This window comes from Anoplolepis gracilipes, chromosome 3, assembly GCF_047496725.1.
Source record: "Anoplolepis gracilipes chromosome 3, ASM4749672v1, whole genome shotgun sequence".
NCBI classification, from domain to species: Eukaryota; Metazoa; Arthropoda; class Insecta; order Hymenoptera; family Formicidae; genus Anoplolepis; species Anoplolepis gracilipes.
In genome coordinates this window covers 6,874,907-6,894,340 of record NC_132972.1, presented here as the reverse complement: position 1 = coordinate 6,894,340, position 19,434 = coordinate 6,874,907, and the positions used below count along the sequence as shown (strand labels likewise).

At 28.0% G+C, this 19,434-nt stretch overlaps 3 protein-coding genes across 5 annotated transcripts; 2 read left to right on the top strand and 1 right to left on the bottom strand.

The window, feature by feature from the left end:
- Window positions 1-1,671: 1,671 nt before the first annotated feature.
- LOC140663950 (invertebrate-type lysozyme 3) lies at window positions 1,672-6,670 on the top strand. The gene is made up of 4 exons (XM_072888568.1): window positions 1,672-1,838; window positions 5,176-5,370; window positions 6,090-6,163; window positions 6,253-6,670. The coding sequence occupies exons 1-4, from the start codon at window positions 1,763-1,765 to the stop codon at window positions 6,391-6,393; spliced, it is 486 nt and encodes a 161-aa protein (XP_072744669.1). The 5' UTR covers window positions 1,672-1,762; the 3' UTR covers window positions 6,394-6,670.
- Window positions 6,671-7,146: 476 nt separating this feature from the next.
- Window positions 7,147-10,951, bottom strand: LOC140663987 (nucleolar MIF4G domain-containing protein 1). Its single transcript, XM_072888621.1, has 8 exons — window positions 10,408-10,951; window positions 9,422-9,996; window positions 8,971-9,255; window positions 8,719-8,909; window positions 8,416-8,591; window positions 7,966-8,318; window positions 7,740-7,871; window positions 7,147-7,647 (listed from the first exon to the last, which is right to left on the bottom strand). Exons 1-8 carry the CDS (start codon window positions 10,943-10,945, stop codon window positions 7,357-7,359), a joined length of 2,541 nt encoding a protein of 846 aa, XP_072744722.1. The 5' UTR covers window positions 10,946-10,951; the 3' UTR covers window positions 7,147-7,356.
- A 413-nt stretch (window positions 10,952-11,364) lies between these two features.
- On the top strand, window positions 11,365-15,539 carry LOC140663900 (ATP-dependent RNA helicase DDX54). Of its 3 annotated transcripts, none has more exons than XM_072888455.1 (12): window positions 11,365-11,477; window positions 12,012-12,123; window positions 12,233-12,609; window positions 12,688-13,003; window positions 13,095-13,305; window positions 13,418-13,644; window positions 13,724-13,915; window positions 13,997-14,138; window positions 14,233-14,428; window positions 14,570-14,708; window positions 14,796-14,949; window positions 15,079-15,539. In XM_072888455.1, exons 2-12 carry the CDS (start codon window positions 12,013-12,015, stop codon window positions 15,267-15,269), a joined length of 2,256 nt encoding a protein of 751 aa, XP_072744556.1. In that variant the 5' UTR covers window positions 11,365-11,477; window position 12,012; the 3' UTR covers window positions 15,270-15,539. The 3 variants fall into 3 exon arrangements, with proteins under 3 accessions (XP_072744556.1, XP_072744559.1, XP_072744557.1); XM_072888458.1 differs by having other exon boundaries at window positions 11,396-11,418; XM_072888456.1 differs by having other exon boundaries at window positions 11,426-11,449.
- The last annotated feature ends 3,895 nt before the right edge of the window (window positions 15,540-19,434 follow it).

Genomic DNA, 19,434 nt, shown 5'->3' with positions numbered 1-19,434 from the left:
TAGTAGCATATTATAGTAATATTCCGAGGGCACAGAACACCTATAAACTTGTTCTCAAGGAAAAATATCAATTGTGTAAGTCCGTATATTAAACTTACTAGAGAGCGAACATCACGCGCGCTTTAGGGCATTGACATTGAACCTGGAGATCCGGTTCTCGCGTCTCTGTTGCAAGTTTTAAAATAACGAGTTAAGGTGCCTCGATGTTTATGTTTAGAAGGGATATTAGGGATCGCGAAAGAATGCAGAAATATCCAAAACGTTCCAAGGTCCGTCTCTTTCTCATCGCGAAACTATGCGAAATTAAGTCTCGATATCTCTTACTTCTTATCTTCAGTTTTCCTTTTTTTGCAGATTTCTCTTATATATGTATCGGCACGCGCGCTGGCGCCATTTATAGCTGACATTTATGGTGCAGGATGTGTTTAGGATCGCGGAAAGATGCCGGAGACTTTTTTTTTTTTAATATTCCGAGCTTCGTAGGTTTCGACAGCATGTGAGTTAAAAAAAGATACAATGTGAAAACTATTGAAAAATATATATAGAGATAGTTTTAAAACTGGCTTTTCTTTTTGTGAATATAAATGATTACAAAAAATGACTAACATATCAAAAAATTATGAGAGACAGACAGAAAGACGTGTACCATACACATACACACACACACACACACACACACACACACACACACACACACACACACACACACACACACACACACACACACACACACACACACACACACACACACACACACACACACACACACATTATATATATATATAGCTGATAAATATTAAAATAACAAATAATATTTTATCCCTCAAAAATTTGCTAAATAAATTTTTATCGGTTCACAATTTGAGTGTTTGCACTTTTTTGCAGATTTTTTAATAATTATTATTATTTAAAATAATAATTTTTTAATAATAGTTACATCACAATTATTCATTTTTATAATTCATATAAACGAATTTTTTATTTTAAATTTCCTTTTATTTTACATTTTTATGCTTATTACGACATTTAAGCCATATTATTTCATTAGAATTATATGAGATTTAGTGCGAAACAATAATATTCTCCATTAAAGTTAAATTATTATAAACTAATTAATATAAAGGGACTTGCTTCCTGTTTAAGAAATAAATAAATAAATCTGTATCTTAGTTATACGAATATGTAAGATGCTATTAAATATTATTTTAATTTTCATATAAATAGCGATAAATAATAAGAAAAAAGCTTATATAAGTTTATATATAAAAAGTCATTGATGTTTTTTCACAAAAAGATTATTTGTATTTGTAAAAATATCTAAAATTTATTCTAATTTTTTAGATTTTTTGGCTGTTACGATACTCGGAGAATATTCTTAATACATTTATGTAGAATTTGTTAATAAAAAAATTGTATTCGATTAATTAATCGGTGCAATAATGCTCAGTCGTTTACCGAAGAACATCGTTAAGGACGCTCATTTTCGACCATCACTTTCAGTCTGCTTTTGTACTTTTATTTCTCTTCTTCTCTCTTGATACAAACGACGATGACGACAAAATTTTCGTCCTTCGGCGACAAACGCTCTTCCTTTCCCCGCTCTTTCCGCGTCTCTGTATCTTTATCTCGATCGTGCGAGTGCTATCGTCGTATATAAGAAAGCGATCGTCGAGGACGGCTCGAAAGCGCGGATCATCTCGCGACGAGTACAGTGCGCTAATAGACGTTGTTTTTTGCGGATCGACAGTAGTACATCTTCGAAATGTTCGCGAGAGTTTCGTGGATCGTTGCGACAATCATCGCTGTTTTTTGCGTTTGTACCTACGGTGTTGTCATCGGTGAGCTATTGATGCTTTCCTATTTTCTATTTAGTAGAATATGCAAATTTTCATTCATAATATGCAAATTTTTTTCAAATTTGCAGGAATTGTAATTTAATTATTATTACTGTATAAATAAGTAAAGAATAGCAGCGTTGTTATTAACAGATCAAATTATAATATTGAATATTCAACGTTCGATCAGAACTTGCTCGAGTTGAATTCGAATCTGATTCGATAATATAATCTCTTAATTAAATATAATTTAATTAAGAGATTATACGTAAAATTGTACGGAATTGTGCAAAATAAATAAGCATTTTTTTGTATAATTGTAGTATATAAGTTAATCTTTTATCGATTAAATATTCGATTAATTTTTTTCGAACATTCGACAAAACTTTTATACGCAGTTATCCTAATTTATTGAATAATTAAATTATTTAAGAATCGAAAAAAGACATGTGTACATATCTCACACACACAGACACACACACACACACACACACACACACACACACACATATATATATATATGTATATACAGCAGATAAATATTAAAATAACAAATAATATTTTATCCCTCAAAAATTTGTTAAATACATTTCTATCAGTTTGCAAATTGCGTGTTTTGTACTTTTCTGCAGATTGTTTTTATAATACTTACATCATACTTATCTGTTTTTTTAAATAATAATTACATTGCAATCATCTGTTTTTACAATTTATGTAAATCAATTTTTTTGTTCTAAATTCCTCTCAATTTTGCATCTGCATATCCTTTTAATTTTGCATGTGCATTTCATGCTTATTATGATATTTAAGCGATATTATTTCACTAGATGAATTACATAAGATTTAGTGTGAAATAATGTTCTCCATTGAGAAACTGATTTGAAAGACAGAGATCCGATCGCAATTCTGTAGACTTTACCGTTAGTTCCAGGAATTTTTAATATCTGCGTACCGTTAAATAACAGGCTGCACGTATATCGGCGTTGTTTAAAAATATGTCTATAATCGCGTCCCTGATCACCACCCGATCTCGCGAGAGCTCTTATTCCATCTCTCTAAGGCAAAGTTTTTCTGTCCCACACTTGTGCTAATTCTGATCTATCTATGATTTATAAAGAGTATTAATAATCTTTTAAAGACGTAATAATATCTAATAGATTAAATAATATATGTGACATTTTTTTTAATACATGATTGTTAAAAATGAAAAATTATTTAACTATTCTTGACTTCTTTCTCTGAATGTACATTTGCTAATAACTACATAACGCTACAAATTACATATATATAGTCAAGGTATTATTATAAAGCCATTGGATTTTCTTTGACGATGTTGTGTTTGTCACAAAGATTAGATGATTAACAATAAGATGATTATCATACTATTCGTTCTGTTTTTATATACAGATAAAATCTAACGTTCAAATTGCGATGGATATTATTGTTTTTCAGACGATGTAGAAATGATAATTAAATGTGGTTTATGTGCAGCAAAATCAAAGATGAGGAAACTATGTTTGTTTATTCTAATGTGATAATTGATTTTTTAGATCCGTTTTTTCTCGTAAATCGCTTTTGATAGCCTCATTAAGTGCAACGATAGACTATAATAGTGATTATATGTCAATTATCATTGCGATGAAAAGAGAGTTAAAGAGATTAAAAATAAAAAAATAATAACAATATTAGTTAAAAAATGAAAGCAATGTCCGAAATGTTAAATCATTAAATGTTAATCTCAGAGTGCATATATTTTGAATATCTATTTAGTACTAATGTGTTTATTTTTTAAGCAATCTGGAAATACCGAGTGACGACTAAAGATCTAGCATAACGGTATTGACGACAGAATCCATTATTCAAGAGGCACACAAGAATCTCTTATCAAACAATCCATTTCTAGGGTCACACTCATCTAATAAAAATGGATTATTCGCGATTATAATTGGATCCAGAAAAATGCGAAGCATCAAAATTAATTAATAAACATGAATCAAATTCGGTATTAACTTAATGTAAATTTATTTAAAAAAAAAACCGAATATAAGACGATTCTTCTTCGTGCGTTTTGTTACTTTGATAAAATTTATTTTGATAATATATTTCTTGTATATTTGAAAAAACGATTTATCTAGTTTCGCAGATTATTTTATTTCATGTACTATTTTTATTAAAGTTTTTGTGTTTATAGTTTTTAAATTCAAACTTTTATTTTAAAGAACTCCTTTTAGTTGCCTGCTCCTGTAGCCTTTTTTATACCTTGTTTCAAAGCAAATTTACATATAAAAATTACATTATACAGATCCTAGAACATGCAAAATTTTGTGCAAATTACGATTATGCGAATATCGGAATATACGAATATTTTATATTGATGATACGAATGATAGCCCTATTATTAAAATGCAAAATTGACAGAGCAACATTATTATCACACAACACATTTCATTCAATAGTTCTGAAAAGATCAGACCTCTAGACTTTGAATCCGTTTGATTTAATTCATCATAAAAATGACAAAGGTGAGATATCTCACCTTCAGATCATATATATGATCTGAATATCAAATCGAATCGCAGAAGTTTTCATCGTAGCCGTGGTGCGTATCTGAGCGAGTCTGCAATTTAAATTCACAGGCTGATTTAAATTATATTTTTAACCGTGACGCTATGTGCAAAACCACCGTGCCCGTGCACAGATGCAGGTACAATATAATAGGACGTAAATGTATATGTATTGCGAGACGTCGCGATCCCGAAAATGCAGATTCCACACATGTCGCAGAGATTTTTTTTATTTTTGTTGTTGTTATTCTTACTCCAAAGTTTGTGTCATTCTACAAAAAAACAGACGATTAAATTCTAGTCATACAAAATCCTAACGAGAAAATAACTCCAATACATCTGTACAGAACAGAAATTCAACTGATCTGCTTCAATTATCACTTATTAGCATATTCTATCATCACTTGTTATTATTATTAATTATGAATTTGACTATTTTCTCTCACTAAACTTTTCTTACTGGACTAGACTTTTAATAGAGAAACAGAGTGTTTTATAGTAGACAATGGAATTGGAAATAGAATTCGTAAATATTTTTTTTTCTTTAGATCTGCAAAATTGTATTACGTGAAATTTATGATTTTGAAGATTCGAGAAAGATGATGCAGAAAAAATTCTTTTTCATTAAAGTTACTTTCTCAAGAGTCTATAGGTACATTAATTTTTTCTCAATGGATCTTTGTACTTTTGTAATGAATATAATGACGTCTGTATATGATATATATGAGGCATTCACTACGACATTACAATTTGCGTTAATATTTTTTACATTGTAGCTCAACAACAGCCAGCTTCGTCCAATCAACTAGTACCACAAGTCTGCTTAGGTTGCTTATGCGAAGTTACTTCGGGATGTAATACTACTATCGGCTGCTCTGAATCAGTTTGTGGACCTTTTGCTATAACATGGGCCTACTGGGCTGACGCTGGCAAACCAACTCTAAATGACGAGCCAATCAGTACTGATGGTGGTGAGTTAATTTTTTTTTCTCAAGAAAAAACTGCTTTCAAATATCTATTCGAATAAAATAATTTCTATATCTCTAATCTTTTAGAGAGAGAAAGAGAAAGAGAGAGAGAGAGAGAGAGAGAGAGAGAGAGAGAGAGAGAGAGCTGTGCATTTCTTAACTTTGCTCTCTCTCTCTAATCGAAATAGGCAAGTGTATTATTATCATGTTTTGGAAAGAAAAACTATACAAGAAAGAGCGTAGATAAATGTATAGAAAGCGTAACTAAAAAGAAAGATCCGATTAAAATAAAAATTATATTCATTAATCCAAGAGATGTTGTCAATCAGCAATCGAAGAATGTATCGTAGTGCTGCAGGCTTCTGAGAATTCGTATAATATATTAGCTCGATAAATACAAGAATGTACAAATATGTGATATTCCTCTGCAAAAATATTTATCTAGTTAAGTAATTTTTCTTATTAAACGTATACATTTAATTTGTTTGGAACTTGAAAAACAAATACGAAATATTATAATTGCTCTTTTCATACAAAATTATATAATTCAAACATCAATCAATTAAATGACTCTCTATCTCTCTTTTTCAGTTTCCACAAAAAAAAGAAAAATATTAAAAGAACATGAAAAATCTAAATACTTAATGTTTAAGTCATATAAGAACAATAAAACAAAAATTTTATAATATTAATATATAATTATATCTTCTTTTCATCTCTAGCATATCCCCGATGTGTCAACGATCCTTATTGCGCTGCTCGTGTGGTGCAAGGCTATATGGCCAAATTCGGTCAGGTAAGATCAATTCTTATATCGGTTTCGGATGTAGATAATAGTCAATATCACTGATGTGATATAACATCCTTCATGTTTTTATTACATAGGACTGCACTGGAAACGGAGTGATTGATTGCGACGATTATGTACGGATTCATCGATTGGGTGGATATGGCTGTACCGGCCCGCTAGATAATAAATACGAAAATAGATACAAGTTGTGCATGCAAACTTTTGGGCGTCAATAATGTATGCATATTATGTTGAAACCTAATAACAATCCATTAATTATCATATATCCATTAATTATATATACGATAAATTATATACATGATAAATATCTGATAAAGATGTATCTTTATCAAATATTTGGAATCATTAATTTTTCTCGCACTATAAGGTCTGACATATAACTAAAACATATTATATATTAATATTATATGATCTGATATATAATAAATAATCTCAGAAATGTACAATTCTATATAAACCATGACATATATAACATGCAAATACATTTATATAAAACTATATGACACCCATTATCATTTTTTATAAACAGATATGCAATAATTATAAATTCAGATTTTTGTAAATATATGTATTTTATACACACAAGAATATCTAGTTTTTAATAAAGATATCTTTGTTTTAAAGCTTAATAATATTTAATATTCTCTCATTTATTTTAGAATAAAATCATAAACTTTTTTTAGTTTTGTCATTTAAATTTTATGTGTGTGTGTGTGTGTATGATAGTGTTATTTTATATTTGCAATAGAGATTTCGTCTTTTTCTATTCTCATTTTTTTCATCTCTCTGTGTGCATATAATCCTTTTTTAATAGAATAAGTAATTAAACCATAAATTATATATAATTACTATATTAAAATACTACATCTTATCAATAATATTAAAATATTATATACATAAATAATCGAGGTATATTATGCAATAAATATAATTCAATCAAACATGTGTTAAAACTCTCTTATCGTTTTCTAAAAAATATTTTTAAATTTTGATACTCAAACTGTATTACTTTTATTACTCTTTTTCCTTTTTGTATATATACATTTTTTGTAACTATAAAAAAATGTGAAAACATTAATGCACAAACCTATATTAGACATATTATTCATATATACATATGTTTACAGAATATTTATATGTAAAAGTTATATTTTAAGTTTAGTGTATCGGTAAAACTTTTAAAATGTAAATTTCGATTCTCGGGTACTTAAGATTTTATCTATCCATTCTGCCCGTTTATTTAATAATTCACTTTCCTCTTGTAAATTTTCACTAGCACCAATATTTTTTATGAGGAAATGATTGATAAATAATCTCAGACTTTCTCTAAAAGTTTGCAATTTTGGAGCTAAAGATATTCTTTCAAACACTTCTAAACAAGCCTCTTCATTTTCATTTAACAAAATTCCTAACATGATTTGTCGTATAAGCCTCATAGTTAGTTTATCTAATTCCATAAACTGGATTACCTATAATTAAAAATAGAAGTATAATAATAATAACATGTTAAAGAGGTTGCAGAAAAATAAATATAGAATATACAATAGAGGCATTTACATACTTTTAAAACAGAAAGAGGGAGACCTTTGCCTAAAAATAGGTGGGTTAAGAACTTTGCCAGATTTGTAAGCTGTTTTGTATTGAAATCTTTTAAGGTTTTCAATTTATCCCATAATGCATACTGTATTGTTAACTGCAACAATTATTATAGAACGATTATGATCAAATTATATTATTAAAATATAAAAAAAGATACTTTGTGCATAAAATATATTATATTTATGTACCTGATATTTTCTGTCAGAGTCACATAATTTTTGTGCCAGTATAGCATAATAAGGATTAAATTTTTTCTCTTGAATGCAGCAATTGAGGATAACATAAATTACTTCCCTTTGCTGCTGATTTTTCAAACCAAGATGATGAATTTTTTCAAATGCGTCTAAATAATCTTCAGCTGTTATTAACACACAGAAGATATCTCTTCTAACATCAGTATTCATCCTTTGTTTTCGTGCTAATTCCAATATTATCTCACTGTATTTTTGTTTCTTGTCTTCTGAAGATTTTTCAAATTTATCAATTTCCTTGAGACCCGACCAGGCTGATCCTACTATCCACCATTTTCCTCGTTCATCAACTAATATAAGAAAGAAAATACTTGATATAATTTTATTATTTAATAAAACAAATAATGCACTTATATACTTTTTCATCATATATATTTTTTTCTTTACCTTCTAATAAATCTTCTAGAGTTACATTAAATTGTGTAACACTGTTACCCTTATGGATGAAATTCTTTAAAATTTTCTTTAAATGTTCTATTAGAGATGGATCGTATTGAGATATTTTGCTCATATTATTATTTTTTAATGCCAGTAATATATCTAACATAAATTTGACTCTCGAACTATAAAAGTAACAATACATATAGGAAATAGAAATGAAAAATACAGGGAAAAATACAAATTTATGCAATAATTAGAGAATGCAATTCAGAAATGAATATTTATTATATCTAAAAATAAAAAACTCACTTTTCTTCTAAAGAAACATTGTTTGCTTTTTGTTGCAAATTTAATATCAGATTTTTTAATGCAGTTGGATCATCTTTTCTTAATTGAAAACCTACTGTTTTTAAAATTAGTAAAATTAGTTCAATCTCTTTCTCTGTGAATTTTTCTATTAATTTCTCTAATATTTGATACAAAAGTCGATGACCATACACCTAGAAAGAATAAAATTGTAAGTACTTTATTTAAAAACTATCATTGTTAACAATATTTTACCTTGAAATTATAAAGATGTGAAATCATAAGGACTATATTATCTAATTCCTTATTTTCAACACAATGAGATTCTTCCAACATTTGGTGGAGCTTTCTTACAATAGTCAAAAGAAAATGTGCACCAACTTCTGTACCAACATTTGCATGTAGTATAGTAATTAACATCATGTGTTCACAGATAAGTCGTTCGAGAGTTAGTACTGGTGTAACTATGCTTTCCATCATTAATTTGGATAATATTACATTCATGTTGTTACGACTATTTGACATAAACATTTCCTCTACCTACATTAAAAACATTCAGATAATAAATTTTTTATCAACCACAAGAAAGTGACATCTCTTTTAATAAAATATGTAATAATATATACTATTAATATAATTATCTCCATATTTATCTCCATATAATCACAAGTATAGTTGGATATATGTATATTCAAAATCAAATTACCTGATTTCCAATAGTATGCATATTTTGCTCTGCTAATCTATTCAGGATACCTTTCAATTGTCTTTCCAATTTATGAGTTTTCTCACTATCGACAGAAATATCTACACTTGTAACACGTGCAGCAGGTGGTACATATTTCTTTGATACAATATTACCCTTCTTGTCTCTTTGTCTACCATAAATATCTTCCCACAAGCCTTCACTATCCGAGTGTTCTAATGCAATATGTCTTGACTCTTCATTCTCTGTCTCATCTTTGTCATTTGCTGTTAAATATTTCTTAGTTTCAACATTTATATTATTTGTCTCTTCCGAAACAATATCTTCACTATCATCTTGATTTGAATTTTCATCAGTAAAAAGACTCTCATTATCCATATCTTGCTCAAAGTCTTCATTATTATCTATGTTACTTTTTACATCAAATTTTTCATCTTCATCCTCAATATTATTTTCATTACCGATAGCTATATTTAAATCTTCTTCAAATTCTGTGCTCAATCCAGTTTCTAATAATTGTTTTTCAGTTTCAACCATGTGACTTCTATTCTCAGTATCACAGAAGTCCAAAAGATCTATATATCACTAAATGTTAAAGGCATATAGATTATATTTAAACAATGTCATAATATGTGTTTAATCTATAAAAATATATTGCTACAGTTTATCAAAAACATACAACATATGCAAAAAATTAATAAAAATGGAGATAATCAAACATTTATCAAAATTTAACATTACTCATATTTAAAAGATATGTATGTACAAGGTATATATACAAATATGTATAAAATATAATAGAAAAATTTTATATTTGTCTATAAAATAATAGACCTATATTAAGAATATAGGTCTATTACTTTACTAAATTTTGCTATACTAAAGCATTCAAGTTATGCAAAAAAAAAAAAAAAAATATATATATATAATTATAATCTTAAAAACACAAGAAGAAAACATGAAACGTTAAAAATTATGAAGGATACAATCTAAACCATCCGATACGAAAGATTTTGGAGTGGATTTGCTCTTTCGTTTGTTTAATTTTAATCGTTTCTCTAATTGCTTAATCATTTTGTCTTCCTCTAGATTGGCTTGTTTTAATTGTTCCATCTTTCGTTTTTTCACTTTTATCTCCATCTTTTCTTCCTTTGAATCTTTAGGCTTTTGTCGTTTTTGCGTCTTCGTTGACGGTGTTTGTTCAATATCGTTCTTTTCTAGGTTTTGATTTTTCTTATGATAAAACGCTGCTCTATTTATCTTCTTTTGTTGTCTCTTTTCTTTACGTAAAATTTTACGCGTTTTCTCCGCTAGTTTAATCTTAATACGTCTCATTTTGCACATAAAAGTTAACTTTACAGCTGAACTTTTCAATTCATTAAACACATGTAGCGTTTTTTCTTTTCTCTCCTTCTGAAAATTTCTGATTTCTACTTTTGAACCTAACACACGGTATATACGGTATATACTGTGCCGACTGTGCTTAACATAACAAACACGTGTCTTGTGTCTTGTGCGCCTCATGCACAGAACATCTAATCATAGTGGCATAGATATCGTAAATTATAGAGACGTAACACGTAACATATCACCGTTCGCTTTAGTGATTTCCATGGAGGTAAGAAGGGAGGGTCCCGTTAGCATACATCCCGATAGCACACAACCATACATATTGATCGATGCCTAGGGTAACCAGCACGGTTAGCCAATCAGAAGGTTCTAATGTTCATTGGCCAATTAGCATTGTGCGCTATCGGATCCCGTCCGGTAAGAATACCCTTAGCAACTTTTAACTGACAAATCGAAAGAAAAGAAACAAAGATTTCTTTGGTCTGATTGGTCATTCGAAGTTTCCTATAAAAGTTTTTGTAACGTCAAATCATTTCGAACGCACTCGGTAATTTGTCGATTTGTACATGTGATTATTTTAGGTTATGTTCCACTGTGTCGTGCCGAGGAGAATATAACGCACAAAATTTTCACAACAAATATTATAAGTACTGATTTAATTTTTGTACACAATATTGTGTGAATACATTTATAATATTATATAAAAGCAAGCATTATCTATTTTTAGTTCAACATTAATATTTTTATAGCATTAATATGTTTAGACAATATTTATACTATATATTCTTTAATACATTTCTCTATGCAAGATATTTTATTCAAAATCTTAATTATAATAACATTTCATTATAAAATTAAATTTATATTTTTTTAGTAAAAGTATCGCATTGTATAATTTTTGAATTATAAAGAATTGAAAAAGAATTTTTCGTTTATTAAATTTTACAAAGACAAGCAGCAGGATTATATATATTTAGTTAATTTTAAATTAAATCACCTTACTCGAATTTTCAATTCTGATAATTAAAAAAATTTATAATAGTGCAAATAAGAAAATTGCATTGTTATAATTTATTATTATCCTCAATATTTTTGCTAAGAAAAAATTGATTACACACACAAATTAATCAAAAAAATCTTATTAAAATAAATCTTGTGGAGTTGTAGAAAATCTCTGTATATCTATTTATTATTTGCAATAAATTTATTTTATGTATTTGTAATAAAATTTTTAATATAGAATGAAGGTTTCCAAGAAATCTGGAGGATTTCAATCCATGGCTCTCAGTTTTCCAGTATTGAAAGGAATCCTCAAACGAGGCTATAAGATTCCTACACCTATACAAAGAAAGGTATGTTATTAAAAATGAGATATTTCCATTTAAATTAAGATTGTAGAAGTATTCTAAGTAAATGATAAGTCCTCTTGTTTAGCACTAATATAAAATTATATTTCAATAGACTATACCATTAGCTCTCGAGGGAAGAGATATAGTAGCAATGGCTAGAACAGGTAGTGGAAAAACTGCTTGTTTTTTAATTCCTTTGTTCGAGAAACTCAAGGCAAGGCAAGCAAAGACTGGTGCACGTGCGTTAATATTATCGCCCACACGTGAGCTAGCATTACAGACATTGAAATTTATAAAGGAGTTGGGAAGATTTACAGGATTAAAGGCAGCTGTGATACTGGGTGGTGATAGTATGGATAATCAGTTTAGTATAATTCATGAGAATCCTGATATCGTTGTTGCTACACCAGGGAGATTTTTACATATATGTATAGAAATGGACCTGAAATTAAAAAATATCGAATATATAGTTTTTGATGAAGCTGATAGGTAATAACTTTTTTCTTATGTATTATTTCTAATATTTGTGCTTGTATTAAGTATATTAAAGATAAGAGTGCATTGCAGACTATTTGAAATGGGCTTTGGAGAACAGATACAAGAAATTGTAAACAGATTACCTGAATCGCGTCAAACGTTATTGTTCTCTGCTACTTTGCCCAAAATCTTAGTAGACTTTGCAAAAGCTGGTCTAAGCGATCCGGTTCTACTTCGTTTGGATGTTGAGAATAAATTGCCAGAAGGGCTAACATTATCGTTTATAACATGTCGTCCTGAAGAAAAATTGGCTGTACTTTTGTGCTTATTAAAAAAGATTATTAAGCCTGATTCACAAACAATTATATTTGCAGAAACTATGCATCATGTGGAATATATTCACCAAGTAATCATTAATAATAATTAACTTTTAAATATATCATACAAGTTATTTAAAATTGAATAATCAAATATACAATAAAATGATTTATGTACAGATATTGGATAAAGCAAGCATCTCTAATACTTTTATTTACTCGAATCTGGATCCTTCCGCGCGTAAAATTAACGCGGCTAAATTTCAAACTGACAAAGTAAAAGTTCTTATAGTGACCGATGTTGCTGCTAGAGGAATAGATATACCATATCTAGATTGTGTGATTAACTTCAATTTTCCTGCAAAATCTAAACTCTTTGTACATAGAGTAGGTATGTATGTTCGTAATTACTTTTAATTATACTTAATTACTATGTTAAAGATCACAAATACATATAACAAGTGCTTAATTGTATTCAGCTATAATAATTATTTATTTTCTAGGACGATGCGCTCGAGCTGGACGTGTTGGAACAGCGTATAATATCGTGAGTTCGGACGAGTATCCTTATCTCTTAGATTTATATCTCTTTCTTGGTCGGCCTTTAACGATAATGCCGAGTACAGGATCCATCGAAAATACGGAATCTGCTGTGGGAAAAATGCCACAGTCGATGATAGAGGAGGAGCTAGGCGAATTAATAAATTGGCACAACAACTCGACAGATCTTGTAAGTATATTGGTTCATAAATTAATATAGTCAATTCTCTTCTTCCTCTTTTTATTACGTTAAGTATTTATATTTTCAGTTAAATATGCAAAAGGTGTGTAACAACGCTTACCAACGATATATCAAATCGCGACCAGGTGCTTCAACAGAAAGTGTTAAAAGAGTCAAAGAACTTTGTATAAATGATGCTGGAATTCTACCGCAGTATTCTGATGTTTCTCCTACGGCAATAGATATAATATCCAGAATGAAAAACTACAGACCACAGGGAGTTAGTATGATTTTTTTCATACAGATAATAAAATGTTATATATTTCAATTTTAATATTTAAATCTTTTATACAAACAATAGACAATATTCGAGATTGGTACAAAGTCGAATTCAGTTGATTACCAAGTGATGAAGGTGAAACGAATATTTCACAAGGAGAATATCCTTAATTTCCACAAAAAGATAGAAGATCGTAAAACTGAAGAGATTAACATAGCATCAAGTAAATATGCTAGTAAATTATATTATATATTGTATACATATATTATAGACATATATGTAACATAATATGACTGAATTTTTTAAAATTTTTATAGAAAGTTTGACTCCAAAAATTAATCTACCATCCAGCAGCGCAGAAGAAATTAATGCTGCATTTAGTACAGTAGTAGTTCCAAAAAAAAGGAATAGCGACGACTTGTATAAAATTTCAAAGAAAAAGAAAACGCACACAAAGCGAGATGAAGAATATTATATACCTTATTCCGCACCAGACAAGCATACAGAAGAAGGGTAAGAATTGCTATTACAACGTACTTAATATTTTAACTTACTTTTGTTATTTTTAAATATTCTATATAAGTAGTAAATTTATTAAAAATATTTTACTCGCAATTATCTTCATTCTATTTGACATTAGTTTTGTTTTTTCAGTTTAGCCGTTAATACATTTGCCACAGAAGCTGATAAGGCACAGATGGATTTAATGGCAGACAACGAAGAAGGCCAACATCTTCAAAAGCAACTAAAAAAATGGGATCGGAAGAAAAAGAAAATGGTCACCGTTGATAGGGTGCATATATTATTAATATATATGTTTATATACAATCTTTTATCATAGAAAATATAATTATTTACTATATATTTTTTATCAAAACAGGATCCAAAAGCAAAAAAAATACGTACCGAATCAGGTGTATGGATACCTGCTACATATAAAACTAATCGGTATAACATATGGAAGGAGAAGAGTAAAGTTGATGAAAATGACAGCGAGAGTGATAATGAGGAAGAATCTTTACAGATGCAAAACTGTAAGTTAATATACAAAATATTAAATTTAATCGCAATAATTATTTTACAAATTTTTCTTTTATATTGCATATCGATTGATTCTAATTACTGTATAAAAAATGCTGAATGCTATTTTTGCTTTATTATAGTACGAACGACAGCAAATATACATTGGGCGCGGCATAATCAGAAATTAAAGGATAAAGTTAAAGCAAAGAATGAGCTAAAGAGACCGGAACAAATCTTAAAAGCACGTAAGCTGCTCGAGAGAAAACGCCGAAGAAATGGTAGAAGAAATAGTAAAAGTAAAGGTCAAAAAAACCATAAAAGAAAGCATTGAAACATTTGTAATGTCCAAAAGATGTATTTTGTTATATTTTAACAATACAGAAACAATTATTATCAAAACTATATATCTTTTATTTCTTTTTGGAAGTTATCATTTGAAATATTCTAAACGTAACAAGAGCCTACTTTTTCGCAATACAAAATATCGATTGCATATACAAGATAACAAATCCTATATTTATAACAAGATAATATAATGTATTTTATACACACGCGTGCACACATAAATAAAAAGTATAAACAATGATTTACATATATGTATTTATAGTAAACGCGCGAATTACACACACACACACATACATACATATATATATATATATATATATATATATATATACAAAAGAAAAATATATATATATACAAAAAGAAAAAAAAATTCGTAAAAAATCCATAAAATTGAAAAATTAATAATAGGAATGGGATGCTCTCTTATGCTGCCATTATGTTAGTACATAAATAAAAAATTCTATTATACATACGAAAATAGAGACAAATGTTTATAAATTATTCATAATTGAAATTGTATCCTAGCACATATACATATATTTTTGTAATTTCTACAGAAATTCCTGTTCTCGCATCGCGTTTGGTTTTTTGCATTCTATCTAAATTGACAATATTAAGTTGCATCTCTTTACTTTCATATCCTCATTCTTTTCTATCTTTACTGCCTTTTCGTTCATTCATACGTTCATTAATCCGCTCTATTTAAGATTTTTTTTTTTTGCTTATACGCTATCTCTCGGAGCATTTTATTCGCGTGTACGAATAAAAGTTAGAAGCAGATTCGTGGTGACTAGAATATTTTTACATTTCTCATACATTCATTCTTTGTATACTTATTTGCAATAGTCCATAACAAAAAAACGTACATGTTATCTTAGATTATAATATATTATAACTTTGGTTTATAGCATTCTCAATGATTTTGTTAAAAAATAGGAAAGATTAAAAAGAATAATTCGCATCTTACGCGCGATCTTCATTAAGTGCAAAAGTTGTAAGTAGTGGAATTAAAATTACATCACGTTGTTATATGCCGAAATGAAAGTTTAACATCAAAAAATATAAACAATGTATACACTATCTTACTCGACTGTTATTAGTAATGTTATTAATTGTATCAGTTACATAACTAAATTTACTTTATTTCAGCAAATTATAAGAAATAATGTTAAAAATGTCTTGTACAAAAATGCATATAAAAATCATAATAAAAGTAAATTGTCAAATACTGCTGCTAATACACATTGTTACTATGAATCTGTCACTTGGCAGTATTATGCAATATAAAAAAAGCTAACATGTATAAGACGTATATCTTAAAATTTGTAAAATAAGTGCACTACTTACAAAAAATGCAATCTATGCACAACATTATCTTATTATACATAATTATAGTATATTAATTGTGCTATAACTAATACATTATTATACATATGCAGGCGTATACATATACATATAAAAAATTTAAACTATCTTTCTAGAGATTGTAATAAAAAAGATAAAAACAGAGAGAGATTAAACTTGATCAATCATCATTTTTAAGACATACAATTTTTATATTTATTGAATATTCATAAGTTACGCGATTTTTTTTTAATTAAGAGAATATTAGAAATACATTATTGCAAGATAAATTATGTACATAATTATCTAGCAATAATTATATTTTAGAAACATATTACACGACTCAAACAAAATATGAATATTATTGCATCTATTTCGCCTATGCTGTATTTGAAATAATCCAGCGATTTCTTGTAAAATATATCAGTGTGTACATAAAGATTTCGAGAATAGAAAAAATTCAAAGTTATAGTTTAAAAGGTGAAGATTCGACCAAAATTTACAGTATGCTTCTGTGATACATTATATACATTTAAGTTGCAATCTGTAATATGCTTTTTTTATAGCATTTTGACATTAAAACAACCAGCGATTAAAATGATCATTTTAATCACTAAGCCTTTTTAAGCAACTGGAAAATGTGTGTCTTTGTAAGTTAGTACTAGTAATATACAGATTAGAAGAAAAAAATCTATTTTTGTATCGTCATAAAAAAATATTTTTTCTCTTCTTTTAGAAATAAGACGGAGAATAATTATTCTTCTAAATAACTGTTCACCCTCTCGACTGCTCTAGTACTAAATATTTTTTTCCTTTAGTCCAACTTGGAAAAATTTTTAATTGTTTGGGAATTTGCCGTGTCCCAGAATATCAAGTATGGTTTTTAATATCTGTTTTACAAATGGAAAGCACAAATATGGCACAAAGGTCATACCTCTTTTCTATATATCCTTATCTTTTGAATATAAAAAAATAGCACGATCACAAGTACGGTAATATCCATTTATCATCACACTACTTTATCATTGGGTCCTTAGAAAGAGAGTATAGTATCTATGGCAATAAAATTTGATCTTTTTTTTAGTTTAGTGTAAATAGAAAAAAAGTATAAATAAGAAAAAAGTACAACCGCGATTATAATTATTTAATAAGATAATGAATTAGAGATAATGATATGAGTAACTTTATAGCAATAGATCACTTATTTGTACAAGACATAAATTATCGTAGTTTTTCGTATTAATTTTTTTATGTAAATAATTCTCATACAAATAAATGGAAGAGAGTGAAATATACTACAGTATTTAAGAAAATACATATTGTGTTATATTTGTATATTTCAATTTAAATGGACTTTGCATTGCTGTATATTTTACTGGTATTTCGTGTATTCAACTGATACATGTCTTTTGATTATTATTTTTGCAAAAGATATTATTAGTTAACATAAAAGATATTCGAATAATGTTAATAATCAAATTGTATTAATGCAATAACTTGTAGAATATTATAACTCTTATACAAGCACAAATCGAAAATATTACATTATAAAATATGAAAGAGAGATTATATTTATAAAATCATATTAAAATAACTTGGTTTTTTAGATTTATCAAAATAAAATACATGTTAATGTACAGACATAGAACATTATTTTTTTCTTTTAATATGTTTTAATAACTGGAAAACTTTTTGCAATTCTAGACAATAAAGTATCTTATGCATCATTATCAAATTTAATTTGCATAATATTATTAATTCTCCTTCTTTAACGATACGAGGAATACTATGAATTTTCACATTAATATGTTATTTTATATGGCAGTATTTTGTATGCATATCATACACACATTTTTTGTTAGAAATATAAGTAAAATAATTAATGATAATGTTTTTAAAAAAATAGAAAGCCCACAAATGTTATACTTTTGTCTAAGAAAACATTATATACTTTAATTTTTTTAACGGAAAAACTTTTCCTGGTAAAAAATTCTATATTAGGAAACTCTTAATTGTTGTTAGTAAAATACACACACACATATATATATATATATATATATATGTGTGTGTATTAAGAGTAAAATCAATAGACTCAGATGGGACAGCCATAATTATGTCGTCAACAAATCTAAAATAAAACGGAGGAGTATAATGTAGTGTGTTCAGAGTTTTCTTCTCTAAATCTTGTAAAGCTATGTCAGCAATAATGGGTAATAATGGTGAGCCCATGGGGGTCGCAAATGTCTGTCTATATATAACTTGATTAAATGTGAAATAAGTGTAGTTTAAAACCAACTTTACCCCTATTAAAAACTCAGTTTCGGAAAGGTCACAGCTTTTATTTAAAAATTTCCATCTGGTTTATGTTTGATGTTTGTGTATATCAAAGATTCGTACTCGTTTTATACCGATAATATATAGTTTCTTTACATTCTATCATGTTTTTACTAATAAGAGACTTATAATTACATGAGATAGTGTAATTTGCAATAAAACTAGAATGTTTAAAACTCAGAAAATATGAAAAATGGATTTTAATAATTCATTTAATGCTAAATCGAAATTTTTCTGAGAAAATTCCTCGCGTAAATTAACATATATATATAAGCGTGAGTGACCATTTAATTAGTTACTAAGGGATTTTCGAGTCTAATTGTTTTTATGCGTTTTACTCCAACACCCCCCGATACTTGCAGGTTTCAACTGCCATTGCATTCGACACAATGTTCACGGATTAGCGACTCATTTTTATTGTTGACTTCCTGATTTTAAATTTGAACTGTACATTCGTCGGAGATTGTCCATAA